The sequence below is a fragment of the Thermobia domestica genome, chromosome 12 (assembly GCF_964235325.1).
Source record: "Thermobia domestica chromosome 12, izTheDome1.hap1.1, whole genome shotgun sequence".
NCBI classification, from domain to species: Eukaryota; Metazoa; Arthropoda; class Insecta; order Zygentoma; family Lepismatidae; genus Thermobia; species Thermobia domestica.
In genome coordinates, this window is record NC_137465.1 from 99,749,244 (window position 1) to 99,768,365 (window position 19,122).

Consider the following 19,122-nt stretch of genomic DNA (forward strand, 5'->3'; position numbering starts at 1 on the left):
TTTAACTATTTGTGAATTTCTGCTTCGAAAGCAAAAACGAAAGTCGTTATTGTATCGAATTGTGACTGGGATGAGAGTGGATTTGTTAAATCAATCCTACGTGCAAGAAATCATAGGCGCCTCCTGGTAAACAATTAATACCAACGCCACAACAGAATATTCATGGAAAGAATTAATTCAAGCTACGTTGTGTATTTAATGAGATCATGTCAGTGTAATCTTATTATGGAGCAGCTGAAACCGGATGAAACGGTTAATGATGGACGGTACTGAAAACATTTACTCAATCTGAATAAAGCACTGAAGGAAAAACCTCCGCAATATGCCAAAAACATGGCAAAATTAATTGTTCTCCATGATAATGCCAGACCATACATCGCAAACCTAATGCAGGGAACCTTGGAGGTACTTCGATTTTTTTTCTTTTCTTTCTTTTTTAAATCGTGCAATCTATGTGTTATCCGAAAAATGGGAAAACGTTGTAGCTTCTGAAGCATTGTATTATACTTTCAATAAAATATAATATACCGTTCTTTTGAAATAAACATGAGTTTTGGCTGCAAGAACAAGAATTAATTCAAGCATTTAATATATATTTTCCAGACCACAAAACAAATCACAACAGTACATTTGATCACATATGCTTTGTGTGTTCCCAAAATTCTTCTCACAGTCATGTCCCTGAGAAGATGGGGAAGCTTTATTTTAACACCCTAACAGTGAACTGGCCTTTGATCATAACTATCTATAATACTTAACATCCCTACACTCACTCTGTTTCCCATCAACTTTTCACTGTTGCCAATTTCTTATTTTTTATTAATAATTTTTATACACTTTTCGTTCAGTACTGTCTTTTCATTAATTCTTCCTTCTCTATCTCCAATACACTTTTCGACCAACTAGTTCTATTAGCTTGATTATGCTCCATTAAACTCTCTCTACCTTCAATTTCGCAACGCCATCATTGAACTTTATTTCAACATAGATCTCATCTGCACGCTTCACAGCTACTTTTCTGTTCTTTGTTTTATCTTTCGTTCATACTTCTTTCCTTCCGTATCTGATGAAATCTTAACGAAAGTACTTATTGCATGCTATTTTAGTTTATGAAATTGTGTTTCAGTATTTTTTCTAGCACGAAATTTACTTTCCGTGCTCACTTCTCGATTCGTTTCTTCCAAAGAGAGTTATCAAAATAATGCAAAATAAGAACAGTGAAGAGGAGTACATTGTGACTATTTTGTTAGCTGTGTTCAATAATAGTAAATGGTACGCAGAGCGATGCAGCACAGATTCCTGTCTGCAATAGAACCAGACGTTGGTGGTTCACAATGAGACACTTCTTCAATTTCCAGAAGATAAATTGTTTATATGCGGTTGGTTAAAGCAGGTGTGTTCCGCAAGATGAACTTGTGACACGACACCATCAGAGAGAGAGAGAAAGTAACTGACAGAAATCTAGCCTAGGTGTGAGATTGCCGTACCCTAAAGAGAGAATTATATGTAACCGTAAACAACTAAATGCAAAACTCAACCCGCATCTGGAACGACCAGTTTCTACAATCAATCAGACGAGAATTGCAGAACCTTGACATCCGTACTGGGCTTGCGACTTCGAAACCTCTGATAATGTCGTCAACACAGAAGTGTGAAAAACATAGATACGAAGACTCAGAGAACCATACACAACTCTTCATGGAATTAAACACCAGGATTCACAATGACACTCTGATATGGATATCCTTGAATTTAAATGAATAAGTAAGTAAATTTTTCATTACTTTTATTTATTTTTTTTTTTTTTAAATTTAAAGTTGGCCTTCCTATCCCCTCAGCAGTGTAATGCCCTCGATTTTTATTTTTACACACAGAATATGGTTAATTGCTTACTGTAATTCCTGTGTTTGGAATACAATAAAAATACTAGTACCAAACAATGATCATTCATTAAGGATAATACAGTGCGTTCCACGAATAACACTAAGGCCCATCTCCTGAAGAAACCAAGGCAGATAGAAACATGAAACCTTCTGTAACCTTCAAAGGACATAAAAGACATTATGCTGATATGGAGAACCCCTATGAGGTGCGCTCAAGGGGGTTACAGGGGGTAACTACGAAATTTTAAATACCAACTCCCATCGTATGTATTTCGTTTGAAAGGTAATCACATGTAGAGACTAATTTTGGAAACTACATGTCACTAGCGTGTTCCTATCTAACATGGCGGCCATCCGTACAGTACGATCGAAGTACCTTCCACGGATAACACTAAGGCACGTCTCCTGAAGAAACCAGGGCAGATAGAAGCACGAAACCTTTTGTACCTTCAAGGGACATAAAAGATAACGTTATGGTGATAAGCAGAATCCCTCAAGAGGGGGACCTAGAGGAGTTATAGGAGGTAACTACAAAATTTTAAATAGCAACCCCCACCGTGTGGTACCTCGTTTGAAAGGTAATCACGTGTAGAGACCAGTTTTGGAAACTATACGTCGCTAGCGTGCCTCTATCCAACATGGCGGCCATCCGTAAGTACGGTCCAAGTACATTTCACGAATAACACTAAGGCCCGTCTTCTGAAGAAACCAACGTAGATAGAAGCACGAAACCTTTTCTAACCTTAAAGGGATATAAAAGACAACATTATGCTGATAAGGAAAGTCCCCCATGAAGGGGGCCTAAACGGGTTACGAGGGGTAACTACGAGTACTTCGACCGTACTTACGATGGCCGCCATGATGGATAGAGAAGATAGCGACAAGCAGTTTCCAGAACGAGTCTCTACACGTTATTAGCTTTCAAACGAGGTGCCACACGGTGGGGGTTGCTATTTAAAATTTTATAGATACTCCCGTAACTCCCTTAGCTTCCCCTCTTGGGATATTTTCATCGCTGTGCTCCATCTTGGCGGGATGCTGATCTTCTGGAATGATATGGCAACACCTTAAAAACCGGTCTAGAATCTACCCTGAATTGCTCACTCAACAATAACTCTTGGTTGCAGGAGTCCCTCCCTGATAACCACGGAGGTCTCGGCATTCGCCGCGCCATGGACCTGGCTATTTCATCCTTTCTGTTTTCATTCTATGGCGCTAAGCCATCGATCGAGATCATTCTCCAACAAAACCTTAGCCTTGTAACGGATTCGGATGTCAACGACAGCATTTCTAAGTGATCATTTATCGTGGGATCAGATCCCCCTGATCTTGATAAGAGAGATTACAATCCTCTTGGGATGATCCCATTATAAATCATTGCTTTTCTTCTCTACTTCAGTCATCTGATAACCTAGAAGACAAGGCCAGACTCCTAGCTACATCATCTCCTGAAGCAGGCGCTTGGCTCCATGCTATCCCATCACCTTCTTTAGGACTGCATCTTTCCAATGACAGTTTTCGAATTGCCAGTGCACTGCGTTTGGGAGCAGATGTTTGCGAGCAACACAGATGTCCTGCCTGTAGGTGTCATAAACAAGAAGGGCCTTGACGGACTCTCCTGTGCCAATAGTGCGGGCAGACATTCACGCCACTCCAGTGTGAACGACATTATCATGAGGGCATTAATTTCAGCAGGCATTCCTTCTATACGCGAACCGTTGGGATGCAGTCGTGCAGACGGTAAGAGGCCAAATGGTATGACCCTAATACCGTGGAAGAAAGGAAAAGTACTTCTATGGGATTTTACTTGTTCCGATACCTTCGCCCCATCAAATCTACATTCTTCTTCAGCACAAGCTGGCAACGTGGCTGCTCGCTGAGAAACAGAAAAACACAAAAAGTACAGCAATTTACTTGATAAATATCATTTTGTCACTTTATAACTTTATAAAAGAAGTCGCTCACTGCATTTATTTATCGTCAGGAGACGCTAGAGTAACCTCTTTTCTACTGGAACGCATCAGTATGGCAGTAAAAGAGGGAACGTTGCATCAGTTTTGGGAACGCTACCCTCTGGTAAGGAACCGGAGGAGATCTTTTTTCTGTTTCTCTGGAGGAGATCATCTCGGCGAAAGTTTGAAAGTGCTGTTGTTTTAAAGTTTCTCGACAATTGTTAATCATTTTAAATTAACCTACATATGTTTTTCTTGTAATTATGTTCATTTGCTTATTCTTTTATATATCGCAGCAATTGTTCCGCAGGTGTTGTCAATTTCCAATATTATTGTTCTCATAGTCTATGTTTCTACACATATATTGTTAAATTGTCTTGCATTGTTAAATTTGTCTACATGCTTGTTGAGTTCCTTTTTCTAGTATTAACAATTCTGTAATCTCTTGAATTCTAATCAAACATTACTCTTTTTGTCAATAAATTGAAAATATACTCGTATATTTTGTATTTTACAAAATAAAAATGTTTTTGATATATATATATATATATATATATATATATATATATATATATAGATAGATAGATAGATAGATAGATAGATAGATAGATAGATAGATACAGGGTGTTTCAAAACAACACCGACAACGTTTGGGATGTGATTCCTAACATCAAGATAAGACAAAAAGTATAGACCAACCTGGGTGCACGAATGCTTCCTTTCAGAGTTACAGGCTGCCGAAAACAAAATTAAACAAAAACAAACAAACAAACAAACAAAAACAACAACAACAACAACAAAAAAAAAGAACTAAAGGTCCATAGCCCCAAAACTATGGGACCTACCGTACTCCGGTCAAGACTTCACTCAGGAACTAATATATGCACTTTCCAAAAATACATGTTTCAGAATCCTGAGGTACTCACGCAACGTTTTAGAGGCAGTTTGGCTACGGGCATATAATTTGAAGTACTCACCAACTACCTCTATAGAAGTTGTTTTGGAAGTACCGCAGGACTGCGAAACTTGGATAGGGCACATATTAGTTCCCAAGTGAAGTCTTGACCCGACTACGGTATGTCTCATAGTTGGATCTATAGACCTTTAAAGTTAATTTTTTCATATATTCGGTAGCCTGTAACCCAAAAGGAAGCATTTGTGCACCTAGGTTGGTCTATACTTTTTGTCTTATCTTGGTGTGAGGAATCACCTCCCAAACGTTGTCGGTGTTGTTTTGAAACTCATGATTTACTAGTATTATATTCTAAGTTATAATTATCTCAAAATATTTTAATACCACCTAGATACCTTCTTGTATCAACATAAAACAATAAACAAATTCAATGTTCTTGCTTATAAGCACTTACTTGGGTAGAAATATTCGTTGCAACTTTCAAAAGTTTTTTCACTCCTCCACCGAACAAACAAGCCCATGTCTGATCACAAAATTTCTGTCCCGCAAGACGATACAGTATATTTGAGTCGCAAGTCGCTAACGCATATGTCACAAGACTCATATAAGTCGCAACAAATACTTCACACAATAACACATTAAGCCTAGGGGCATCCTCATCCTTCTCCCGTGCTAGAAGCGCCCTCAAATTCGTAACACCTAAAGAGAAATAACAAAAATTACTTAGTTTTATTTATTTCTCGTATTGTGCATATGTTTCTATGCCACAGTAATTTAGTTATTTAGACGACACAAGCTAAACGTTTATCTCCAGAATATTGTACTACATGAGGGACTTAAATATATGTTTCACATACAAAACGTGAGGTTACTTTTATCAATGACAACATAGAATACAACTTTTTTCAAGGCACAGCAATGCTACTCACCATACTTTTTGCGTTTGTGTTGAATTCGCATCTGAAATACATTGTAACTAACACATTTAAAACAAGCTTAAAATTAGTTTAACGGTAACAAATTAATAGCAATCTTGAAAGATAATACCAATAGCTAAAGGCAAATAGTTACATAAATGATTATGCTTACACAACAGAAAAGTAATGTAAATTCCAACAAACAGCGTTTGGTTTGATTATCAATTGCAATGCTCACTAGAAAAACACAAGGAATGAAAGATAAGGTGCGCCTAGGAACAGTCCTATTACAGTCTAGAGACATAAACTTAAATGAGAGGTCCTGATAGCAATTCGAAAATTACCGGACGGGAAGTTCTACTGCGAAGGATCCATCCTGCAGCAGGGTATAGAAGATAATGTTCCAAAACTATAAAATGGGAATTAAGCCATCAAAAAGAGAACAAGAGTACTATCATAACTACGGAATCCAAAGGACAACGCCCCAAACAGTAACGAAGCTAATAATGTTAATCTCCTGGTTTTCTTCAATGAAGTCAAATAAGACATAAATATACAACATACTTCTAACTATGATTATAAAAGCAATCAGATAATTCAACTTAAGAAATATCTACCATATCTTGAAATTATCGTGATCATTTGGACACAGTGGTAGGAAATCTACATATCCGAAGTTTCACAGACTTCATATTGGCAACAAAGCAAGTTGTGAAATCTTTGGTACCAAAGTCACTATGACCGAAATGCAACTTACTCTTGCAAAGTTTTCCTTCACTATAATTTGTTATTGTTGTATTTAAAGGTGTAGATCCAGAAATAATACATCAAGAGATACAGAATGAACTCTCAAACTTCACAATATACAAGTCTATTTAAGAAAACATACACACTACAAAATGTATAATACAAATTTGTAATAATATGGAATCCACATATGTAGTGCGCGTCTTAAATCCAAGTCGACAAATCACAGCCCAATTGCTTAATGAATCAAAATTACGCTATTTAGCAATCATATATTACTTACCTAAGAATTTCTAAGCCATTGAGGAGGACGAGAGACCTTGTCCGAACTGTTTCGGACTTGTTTATGACGACATATTAAATAGTAAGTTATTACGGTATTGAAAAGTCATAGGCCACTTATTACGCATACCACTTCAATGCTAGAAGTGTAAATTATACAATCAGTATTACACATCCGAGTGTCCAAGAACATATAAATGTGGATATTAGAGTCACGATAATCTTACTAACGACTGAACAAATGAAATGATTCCACGTGGTCAGAAAAATATCCAGCAACAGTTAACTGCAAAATCAAACCAGTCGCAGAATCAACGAAACCAGAACATTTCCATTGGTAACAATTTACACCCTAATAAAGCTTAGAAATTCACCTCGTGACTCTGTTAACAGTTAAAGACATGCTTCGCTTCATCACTGCGGTACAACAAAATATGCAGTCTTTCCTCAAGTAACAAAGTTTGACTAAAATTCTGAATACCTAAGATGTATAACTACTCCAATGTTCTTGCCACATGTCCTTGATCCACGTGCTTCTAGGATCGATTCTCAATGGAAGGCACAAAAATTTAATTTCACTTTCATTCATCATCCGCCTCCTCTAGCCTCAAGGGCACAAGCATAAGACGTTAAACTAAAAAGAATTCTTCCTTTGGCAAAAGGAACTCGAACTCGCGACTATATTGTACTCGCCATCTAGCGATTCAGACCACTCGACTATACCCGTTGCTGTATTTGAGAATTGAGAAAGTAGCGCACAATGACTTTGCCCATAAAATTATATTTGTTACTATCTTTCTCACTAGCGCCCTCGATCAGATGACAACACTTCTTTTTTAACCTTGATTCTCCGGTTGCATGCTCTGGTCTTGTCTGCTCGCCTGTTGGGAACTGCGAGCCAGTACTGGTGGAACCCAAAAGCACTTTCCTGATGGACGCTGACACCAACACAGAACGGATTCGCACACAGAACTACACTAGTCGTGTCATTCGACGTCTTCAAACTATTAGTAAAATGCTCTTTATAGGCTATGATTAACTGCTTCTACAGATACATCCCATTCAGCAGCGAAGCTATATGAGACATGGACCTACTGATTAACATGGAATCCGAAACACATGATGAATGTTCTTAAATGTGTTCCTAATGTATTTGAAGATACTTACCTGGCCATTTACTTGGGTGGGTGGTTACTTGCAATGGTTCATCACTACTATATCGTCGTCTTCGTGACTGTCCTGCTATCAGATGACTGTTCGGACTAACAATGTTAATCCGAGCAAGTGTCTCTATACCTGCACTCTGAAACCTGAAATAAATCGAATAAAATAATATATAAATTTTGAAAGCTATTTATCATATAATACTAGTCATCTCCAGTATTCAGTTTAAGCATAGAAATGCAAAGTATAGATAGAAAGAAAACATTTATTTAGTCTATTGCTCTCAGAAACTAAATATTTTCAGTCAATATTTGAGTAAATTTCTGTTATCATCATCATTGCAAGGCAAAAAAGTTTTAAAAAACGGGCATACGAAATTAAAATGATGATAAAGATACTATATCTAATCTGTCATATTCCCCGTGCATATACCTAGTCTGTCATATTCTCCGTGCCCTAAGTAAGATAAGCGATTACACGATTAGTAACGTTTTGTTTTTCTACATAAGAACAAACGTTAAACTTGTAACTCGTGCACGAGTATATGCCATCTATATTTGTAAATCCTGAAACAAAACGTTAATTGTGGGGGGCCCCAGTGAGTGTGGTAGATCGTTCACTTCTGGTACATGGGGTCACCGGTTTGATCCCAGCTGCGCCAAGTTAACTCTGTACTTAACAAACACTGTGTGCGAGGGCTTTCTCGGGGTTCTCCCATTTCCTCCCACTTTCTTCATTTCATTCACTCTCATCATCACCGTCTACCTTAGTTTCGGTGCATAATCCTGGGACTATGGACAAAAAAAGTTAACATTATCTACATAAAGAGATATCCACATATCGTCGTAACTATCTAGCTATGTAACTATGATTTTGTTTGACTTATTATTGTAACCCCCTAGATAGCAAGTCACCTATTTGTAAATGAGTAAGTCGTCCACAAATAGGTGAAAACCACGATATGCTCAACAATTCCAATATGCACCTTACGATTTATAACAGAATACAACTTTCCTTACACACATATATCACGTCATATACACATGAACAATAACGAAAATCAATGAAATAATTTTATACATCAGAAGATGTGTCTGTATTTTTCTAGATGATCGGTATACTATTTCTTTAACACAGAGTTGATTTATTTTTTCAAATCACACATGTAAAAAAAATAAAGCAAAATCATTGTTCGGTATGCATCGTAGTCGGAAACTGCGCCACACACAGCAGGAGATCCTCACCTGCTGTAACATTTTTTACAAGACTATAGATAAACCCATTTTAGAAAACCCAATTGAAACAACTCCGAGTAATATATTTTATAATACATGGAGGAAACAACGCATGTTTCTCATACCGTATCCTCTACAGAGCGAATTCGATGGAATTCAAAGAGTGAAGCATGCGAGACCGAGAACTGAACCTAGGTCTCTTGTTTATAGTGTTGAAACGATAATGACTATACCACCTTGTACGCCATCTGAATTAGCCCATACCTTCACTCTTGATGTCAAACCACAGGAACTGTACAACTCTTGCTGTACTTTAACAACCCAGTGTACGCATTCTTAAACCGTTTTACAATTGAATCAAATATTATGTAATGAAATTCACTTTAGATGATATTATGTAAGAGACAATAGTTGTCCCCATCATTTTCAAAACGTCAGAATATGAAAAATAAAATGAAATCTTTAAGTTTTACGTCCCATAATTACGCCGGCTAGGCTAAAGGAAACGGACGTCAGAACATGAATTTAAAGTCAAATGAAATATGCATGAACAACAAATTGTGTCTCAATTATTATAAATATCAGTTAAGTTACACAATCTGTTTCATGGTTTATTAGAGGGAACACAGTGAGCTAAAGCAGGACGATAACAGCATGCTTCCAGAATTTTAGAGCCACATCTAAAAGTTCAGATATACACAGTGCAGAAATACAGTTCTCGGATTGTACTTTTTGAAACAAAAGGAAGAAGCTCATCATAAGAATAAAAACAGCGCCGCAAGCGCACATGCCTGCCGAGGACTGGAGAAAGTTTCAATACACTTCGGCCAGCAGTCAAGCGGTGGAGTTTAATAGCGCTACACGCTACGAAGTAACTAGATCATTTTCAGAACGGAGTAGAGGAATGAAATAAAGTTTTGTGTAAAACTGGAAAAATCACTCACGGAAACTCGTGGATTGGTACAGACAGCTTACAGATATAAAGTATTGTCTAGAACAAGCACAATTGAGCGGCCCAAACGCTTTCGTGAGGGCAAAGAGTCTTTTGAAGACGACAAGAGCACATCAAAGCACACGAGGATATGATGAAACTGTGAACTCCGTGAGGAAATTCCTTGCTGACGACAATCACCGAGCTTCGCGAAAAGCAGCAGGATCATCGGTTTCAATGAGACCATTAGACATGTCATCCATTAAGATTTGGGGAAAAGGAAGCTGTGCGCCAATTTTGTATCACACACTCTGAATGCTGAACATAAGAGGCAATAAAAGTTGATCATACTTCGTTATGACGGAGGATTCCTCGCCAAGTTTTTCAAAACCATTGTCACTGGCAATGAAACAGGGTTAAAAGTACAATTCTCTTATCAAACGATAGTCGTCAATCTGGGTTAGTCTATGGAAGACGAAATCAACTAACTAAGACTCCCATACACAAGTTAGCAGTCAGTTTTAGTTGATTATCTTTTCTGTTACCAAGAGTCTCATTCACCACCAATTTGTTCCAGAGAGCCACACCATCAACGCCGGCTGGATCCGGAGGGCTACATCCTGCTTCCGAAATTGAAACTCCGCCTCAAGGGCAACACAATGGAGCACGTGAAGGCCACCATCAAGACGGAAGAGTATCCAAAAAAATATGACTTCAGCTTTCAGTAGCTGGACCAACGATCAAAGTTGTGCATCGAGAAAAAGTGACTAGCAGAAGCTGAAGGGGTATTACCTTCCTGTAAGTAATACTTTCCACTTCATGAAATCAGTCCGGGAACTTTATTGTCGAACTGTGTACTACGAACTTGAACGAAGCTTTTAAAGCACAGGTATTAAATTATCCTCCTCCTAAGCATAGAGATTGTTTTCAATCTATAGTGACGATTTCGAGATACACCTACTTCAGGGAATTCTATGATGTCAACATCAATGATGCTCTATTTGGTGACCCTAACTCGTCATCGAAGTTTCCATTGAAGGAGGCTAGCACATAGTGTACGTATGTCCAATCGCAGCCACTTCTCTTCCAGATATCCCACAGGCTGTTAATACTGAACGGTTTTCATGTGTTTGGAGGAGATAGAATGCACAATACTCCCATTGGTAAAGCAACCAGAGGATAACGAAAATGACACGGATAGCAGTTTCTTCTGTCATTTGTTCCAGGACCATTTATCTCCCGCCCATAGAGACAAGGAATGTTATGGCAATAAATTTGTGTCAAGACGTTAATCTGATAATAATTGGAATTTACCTTGTCATTTTAGGCGACACGGTGTATCTTTAACTTCCCACTGTAAAAGAAGCCAGTAACGATAATTCCCTTGCTAAAACTTTCTCCACGTTCATGGCACCACGAATTTCTTGCCAAAACTTTCTCACCGATCATGGCAGCATTTTTGGAAGTCTTTGACACCACGCTCTCTCTATATCTTATGAGATACTCTACAATACCTCCCTTTGAAACCTCTATGTACCTGGGTTCTTATCTGTGCCGGAAACCTGCACTTTCTGGATAGTAAGTAGATGGCGTATGGCTCATGGCAGGACAGGTCTTAGCTTGTTTCTGTTCTACAGGAATTGTCCAACTTCTCGCCTTTCCGGCTTCTTTTAACACACGTGCTACGCCATTCTTCAATACGATAAATCCACATTCCCTGCATATTTTGATCATGGAATTATAACCATATTTGCCATTGGAAAAAAACCCGATGCCTTCCCAGTAGGGATCTAACTTCAGTGGCATTCTTCAACACGAACGTTTACTATACCTGTCACGATAAACTACGGTTCAATGTATCTACGTCATCCACTTTGCGCTAGGTGGTGCTACTACTGCTTGTAGATAACGTTACTATAGATCGGAAACATCCTTTGAATAAGTAGAAATTACTTAAATCGAAGGTAAAATTTTGCTTTAAATAAAATTTACATAATAGCCTGCACGCATGTGCTTAACACAAAAAGAACTTACCCGTCTTGCTGTTGTTTAACACTAAAGGAATCCGAATCACATAAAGACTGATATATACATGCTGACAAAGCAACTGCCAAATCTCGTAATACAAATACTTCTGAAAAGTTGGTTTTTCCAGGCATCGGAGGCGCTTGAAGTTCTATCAATGCCTGAAGAATATCATGAGTTTTAGCCTAGAAACAAATAAAAAAAGATCATTGGTTCTATGTACAAATCGCATGATGCTTTACAAACTCATATTCACGCTGAGAAACCAATCCTATAATACAAATTCATACCTACCACGATCAAACCATGTTATTTATTCAATCATTTCTTAATATTACTTAAGCTAAACACATATATTTGAGACTGTTTTTAGTTTCCATTATTGCTTCTGTAAACACACTTTCTGTTATTCAATCACTATTTTTAAACATTTTATTTGCTCAGATACACATGCAGTCCGAAAAAGAAAATACAAACTATCTTGCAAAATAATTGCATAATAATATTATATAACACCGTTCGTAACGTAGAAAAATAGATCGACTCAAAAAAAAAAAAAAAAAAAATTATAGGAATGTAGTGTTAAATATCAATAGACTGCAATGGATATTGACCGTACTTGAGACAAGAAAAGGAATGCTGACAGCTGAACGGGCTGCCGAAATGTTTTGGATTGAGCTGCAGGTGACACGCTACGTTCTCCAAAGCTTGGAACTCGCTCCACATAATGTTTCAGTTCATTAGTCACCCAAGCTTTGATGGTAAAGTTAAAAGCTGCTTATCGAGAAATTTCCCATTGAAATATCTCCTATTGGTTGGTTACTGTGGAGTTTATCGTATTTTTTACCACCAAGACTGTGTAAGACGTGGGTCTAAAGCTTAAAGTCGAGTCTGCACCATACTATCTCTATCAAGCTCGGGCTCTCGTACCACAGGCGGTCACGCGAACCACAAAACAATTTTCGAAAGAAGGCCAATTAATACTATTTTCCAAAGAGAAATTCAAAATATAGAGCAGCAATTAGAGCTGAGTTGATTTTAGTTTAGCGTCCCTTTCAGCAGCGAGGCTATATGAGACGTGGACCTACTGATTAACGTGGAATCCGAACCACATGAGCTCCCGCCGGGAATCGAACCCGGGTCTCCCACGCCAAAGGCGCGACGCTAACCGCTTAGCCACGAGGGAGCTCTAAGCAGCAATTAGAGTGCCACGTTATTATGATGTCTTAAACTGACCACTAAGATTTTTAGTCTATGTAATAGACCTAGAAACATTTATTAGTTTATTATACAATTTTGTAAATCTAGCATTTCCTAGATTTACAAATTTTATTTTCTAATTTTTTAAAAACACATCTTCCTACGCATTTCCTACACATCTTACCTGCCTTACTGTCTTTTTTAAGTTATTCTTTACAAATAAAAAAGATTGTGAGATACATACTAAATACCCTTAATGGCATTTCTAATATATTAAACCAGTGGTTCCCAACCTTTTTTGACTGACGACACACTTCACTGAACGCCCATTACGACATACTTGTTTGATGTTTAATAATAATAATAATAATAATAATAATAATAATAATAATAATAATAATAATAATAATAATAATATACATTACACCGAAGGTTATCCCTAGTATGCTTAACCAAACTCGATTCCTTCCGCCTCTCACGCAGAATAAATCCTCTGACTTCGCTTAGGAGCGTCTGTCAATGTAGTCTGAGAGTTGTGAGAGAGTATTTGTGTTTTCTTGCTGGGCCTCAAATCCCGCCCAAACTGACCCGCTTTTGAGAGGGCTATGTTGTATAACTTTTAAGTGTTTGTATTTTGTCGCTAGTCCGAAAATACCACCAATACTGAGTCCCTTTTGGGAAGGTTATGTTGTAGCTCTTTACAACGCAAAATTAAGTGTTTCAATGATCAGGAAGCAGTGTAAGAGCATGGGTTGATATTAGCTTGACTTTAATCAAGAATGTAATCAGCACGTAAAAGAATTTCTTTGCCCAAGAGTTTGATTCTCCAACAAAACGGACAAGAACACGGGCGTGCTCACGAGCCACCACTTGCATGCAGGTAAAAACTTTATAAAGCGACCATGCAAGAGAATTTTCCGACAGATGGCGAATAGTCTGAATGTGTCTTTGGGAACTGTCAATCGCACCTTGCGCAAACAACTAATCCTTAGAAAGATGTTCAGTGCTAGTTCTCATCACCTTACCGATGCCCATCAACGGGAAGGCAAATAAAACGTTCGGCAGCTGTACAAGCGGCATTCGTCACACCACAGGTGGCGGCATATCGTTACATTGGATGAGATATGAGCCTACCTTTCAGACCGCGCAAACCACGAGTTACCATGTACTGAGACAAAGGGGAAAACAGTTTCACAAATTGGACCCGAGCACATAATGAGGCTTTCCCGAAAGGGTTCATGGTAATCGCCAACTATTGTCACCAAGGCAAACTGTAGATTCGGAAAGTGAAGAGAATCTGCAAAATCAACTCGCAGTACTACCAGGAGGAGATCCTAACGCCAATCTATGAGCAAGATCTACCAGGAAAGCACGGAAACGAAATCAATATGGTCCGCATCCATCAAGAAAAAGCTTCATCACATACCTCAAGTTCGTCCTGCGCATTCTACCAGAATATGGAGGTGACTCCTGGAACATAAACCTATCAATGAGACACTTGTGAAGTCTCCAGTCGCAAGTCCAATGTGCTTCTGTAGATTTGAACTGCTTAAAAGGGCTTTGAGTAAAAGATGTGTGACAACTATGAAGTAAGTTGTAAGTGAGGGACGGAACAAGATCCTCCTCGTTGTTCTCCAATGGCGCCTTCTTTAATGGGAAATACGTTGCTGGGCTACAGTTTGGAACCACGAGACACACAACGAACACTGCAACACCCATTGCCATGAATTTTCCTAACTATTTGGTAAGTACAATCTGATCACATATAAACGGAACATCTTCTATAATAGTGTTAAGACAGGAAGTTTCTACAGAGTACCGACTCTATGTAGTACTGAGCCGTTCACTGTTACAGTCTGTCTGTCTGTTACAGTGTTGTATTGATTTTAACTAATTGTTAAATGTTTCATGATCTTTAAATTCTAAAATTATGCGATATACCCTATGGGACTGTTCAAAGCTGGTTGGGAACCACTACATTAAATCATTACTAAACTCCAGCTTAATACCTATATAACGATCTATAAAAATTAACAATGAACGTCTTCCTCCTCTTAGTTTAATGTTGAAATGATCCGCTTTCACATACATTACTCTTGTCTAACAATAACCATGAAAAAATTCCAACGACTGAATACTATTTCTACAGATTCCTCACTTCTTTACTAACGAAACTGCAACATGTATATTCTGCTTACCTGCCTACCTTGAGAAAATGTGAGATCTGGATGTAAGATCTTTCTATTTTCAACTTCAATTTGACGTTTGAATGTACTAGAATCACACTTGCATTTCCTCGCTCCGCCTATTATGATTTCTTTAATCTCAATTATTTCCTAAATCCTAACCACTGTTGTCTTTCTACATTGCCAAATTCAAACTTCTGTCTATACATTAACAAGCATCAGTACTCCTGCAATATCCCGATTTCTTATTTACCCAAATGCCAATATACTTTCTTGACTTCAATGTGGTGACAATGTTAGCGTTACAGGACACCATGGTTCGATTCCCGAGGGAAGTTTATGTGATTCGGATCTCATATTATGCTGCAGCTCTACGTTTCATGCAGCATCGGTGCTGGAAAGGACAGCTCAACTCAGAAACAACCAGGCGTCAGTACATATACTTTCCAACACAATCCCATCTAAGACATACTTTCGGTATCTCAATCTTCCACTTTATTCAAGGAAAGATGTAAATGTAAGTCTTCTTACTGATCACTAATCATGAAACCTGGCTTTGAGTCTGTACTTTTCCTTTCTTTCTTTCCTTTTCCTATGAACGAACTACAGTATTTTTAAATAAATTTTCACGAAAAACTATGCAAATACTTTATTTTTCACATGCGGGTATTCGTATTAGTTAATTCTGAAATATTCATTTTCATATTTTTATATTCGCTATCCAATTTTAACATGAAATTTTAATGAGTTTTCAGGAGAATTATCTAAATGAAGATCATAATTAACATAATTATATTTTCTTACCTGCAAATATCTCACTGGGTCAGCAACAACAGTTTTATTAGAAGCTACACTCGCAGAAAGTAACGGAAGAGTAGTTGGGAAGGGTAGTGGCGAAAGAAGTTGCTGTTGAGTTTTGTCCTGCTGAAGCTCTTGCAACAAAAGCACGAGTTCCATCCGAACAGACGCTAAGCCTCCCCCGCTAGCACCATGTAAGCTACAGTAACTCAGCAGAGTTCTTAATAGTGTTTCATTATCTGCAAGAAATAAACACACGCATTACTTACATTACTGGAAACAGTTTGTACTGACTAAACAATCATCTTAAACATATTAAATTCCAATGATGCTACACAATAATACTGTATATGTTCGCGTAATGTTCGCACTTTCACTAAAATTGCGATGTCAAAATACGTGTGAGAACTTTACGCGGGTCGTCTAGAAAACAAACATTTTTCATTAATTTCCGAAATAAATTGCACTTTGAATCCCCTATGTAATACCGGTAATTAACTGAATGAAAATCAAATGTGGATTAGTACAGTAGTGATAAGAAAGCTTGAAATACGCGAAAGATTTCGCTCCAGAAAAGGAGGAACGGAAAGGAATATCATCATCAAATGACAATTTCTTTGAAATCAGAGAAGCGAGTGCTGGGGAAACCTGCTTGGACTGCCTTTGATTCGTATCTGCGGTCTGCTATATGAATTGCTAGCACCACTGTTATGACTGAAGGACACTTGCAAAAGAATGTAAGGGAACGTCTGTCCTTTCCATCGAGTTTCTGGAGCTAATTGGAGACAAAACAAATGCATATTTTTCTTTAAAAGTTTATAAGACGCACTTTTCCTTTTTACGCAGATAAAAGCATCCTTTATCACGACTAAAGAGAAATAAATGATGGTATATAACAAGAATAAAAGTACCTATGTATAAATATCTGTAACTTATGTTTTCAAGTAGAGAAATTGTGATTTTTAAGGTGCAGACATTATGGTTATTTTTATTATTATTATTATTATTATTATTATTATTATTATTATTATTATTATTATTATTATTATTATTATTATTATTATTATTTCTTTCTTTCTTCAAAAAAGTTACCTTTAAAGTAGGAGAGCGAACATTATGCGAGTGTATACGTGATGATTTGTCGACCAAGCAATACATTAACAGGGTTCCCATTCTATTTCCCCAAAAAATTCCAGGACATTTCCAGGACAAATTACCAATTTTCCAAGAACTTCGACACAGGAAGGTATAACAGGATTGCAACTGTACGTTCAAAACTCACTACAGTAAAATGAAAAGTACAGTAGCTTATGCGGTTAATATTAATGCAAGTACAGTATTACTACACAATAATTAAATATGCAAAGTGGAGTATAATGTGCTGCCTTTTTTTCTTTTCTTTTCTTTTTATCCCAACTCTCTTTATAGCCACTCTATACACTCACATTCAGCACATGTATTTTCCGAACAAATTTACAAACAAAAATTATTTTTCGTACATGGCATCTTCATTGCGTGACAGTGTGACAGATATAATTAAGAGGGAAAAAAGAGTTATAGTACAAGTTTTACAACTGAGTATGGAGTTGTGTGATTTCAACATCTCTACATATAATTCCTTCTTTAGCGAAGCTGCTCTACGGATAACATTTGACTTTGTCAATAAAGTAAAGCAAGACTTCTGCTCTGCTTCAAGTGCAAGCTGTTTTGCTTCAGTCTCCAAAGCTTTACTTGTTTCCACCAATTTCCTTTTCTTTCTTTGCAGCTGTTGTACATTTTCACTTCTCTCTTTCCTCTTGCTCTGCACTTCACTTGTCTCTTTCAACAGTCCTTATTTTCTCCAGCTCTACCATATAGCGCTACCTTGTCTGGAAGGCATGATGCAGAGTTTCTTTTGTGATGTTGATTCAAGTAAGGTCTTTATGGGAAATATTATCATACACCAATCTCAAACTGACCAATGATTTCTCCTTCATATTTTCAGCAAGCAAATCTTTATTTATGCTGTAGCCTCGCTCGACAGCAGCCTCTCCACGAGACAAAACCAGAAGTTTATTTATGATTAATAACAAATCTTTAGAATCTTCCGAACCACCCAATAGTTTTATGTAAACATTTCTCCTTCATATTTTCAACAAGCAAATCTTTATTTATGCTGTAGCCTCGCTCGACAGCAGCCTCTCCACGAGACAAAACCAGAAGTTTCTTTGATTAATAACAAATCTTTAGAATCTTCCGAACCACCCAATAGTTTTATGTAAACACAATCCAGACTCTGGGTCCAATTTATACCCAGCAAGTGCATCTTTAAACTGCTCACTAAATCTTACTAAAGAATAAGCACGGTTGCGAAAATAGACTGATTATGAAGGACTGATACTGGTGCAAAGCACAGTTTCTGGAGGATAGTGCTAGTGAAGACAGCATCCAAGAAATGGTTGACAGACTAGTGGATGAACCTTGTCAACCATCCTGCTGGGAGAAAGAAAGCCCACCAACCATCCACATATACTGGATCATAACAAATTATTATTCAGCACAAAATCAGAAATAGAAACAAAAATAGCAATCAATTAAAATCTTCATTATAATTACGAAAAATCTGACATTCAGTATTTCTGCCAATTTCAAGGACAGAAATGCATTTTCAAGGACATTTCCAGGATGTTTCCAGGACAATCAATTCAAGGACATTTCCAGGTTTTCCAGAATTTCCAGGACGAGTGGGAACCCTGACTAAACTATACATTGCCAGACAAGACTTTTCTCTCTGTTGTATCGTTAAATAAATAAAAGAAAATCTTCCTTGCAAAGTATCTCCACTCACCTGAAGGTATATAGGATAACATGGAAGCTTTCAAAATAATTATGAAACGGACTTCTTTTCAT

The 19,122-nt window shown here is 37.5% G+C and overlaps 1 protein-coding gene across 3 annotated transcripts in view; it reads right to left on the minus strand.

Moving 5' to 3' along the window:
- Nucleotides 1–19,122, minus strand: part of Rbcn-3A (rabconnectin-3 alpha) — a 354,959-nt gene that overhangs the window by 81,096 nt on the left and 254,741 nt on the right. For all 3 annotated transcript variants that reach the window (XM_081733859.1, XM_081733860.1, XM_081733858.1), the window contains exons 42-45: nucleotides 16,240–16,472; nucleotides 12,059–12,234; nucleotides 7,862–8,004; nucleotides 5,203–5,447 (exon numbers count right to left, since the gene is read on the minus strand). In XM_081733859.1, the coding sequence (XP_081589985.1) occupies nucleotides 5,203–5,447; nucleotides 7,862–8,004; nucleotides 12,059–12,234; nucleotides 16,240–16,472 (797 nt within the window). The remainder of the gene's footprint in view (nucleotides 1–5,202; nucleotides 5,448–7,861; nucleotides 8,005–12,058; nucleotides 12,235–16,239; nucleotides 16,473–19,122) is intronic.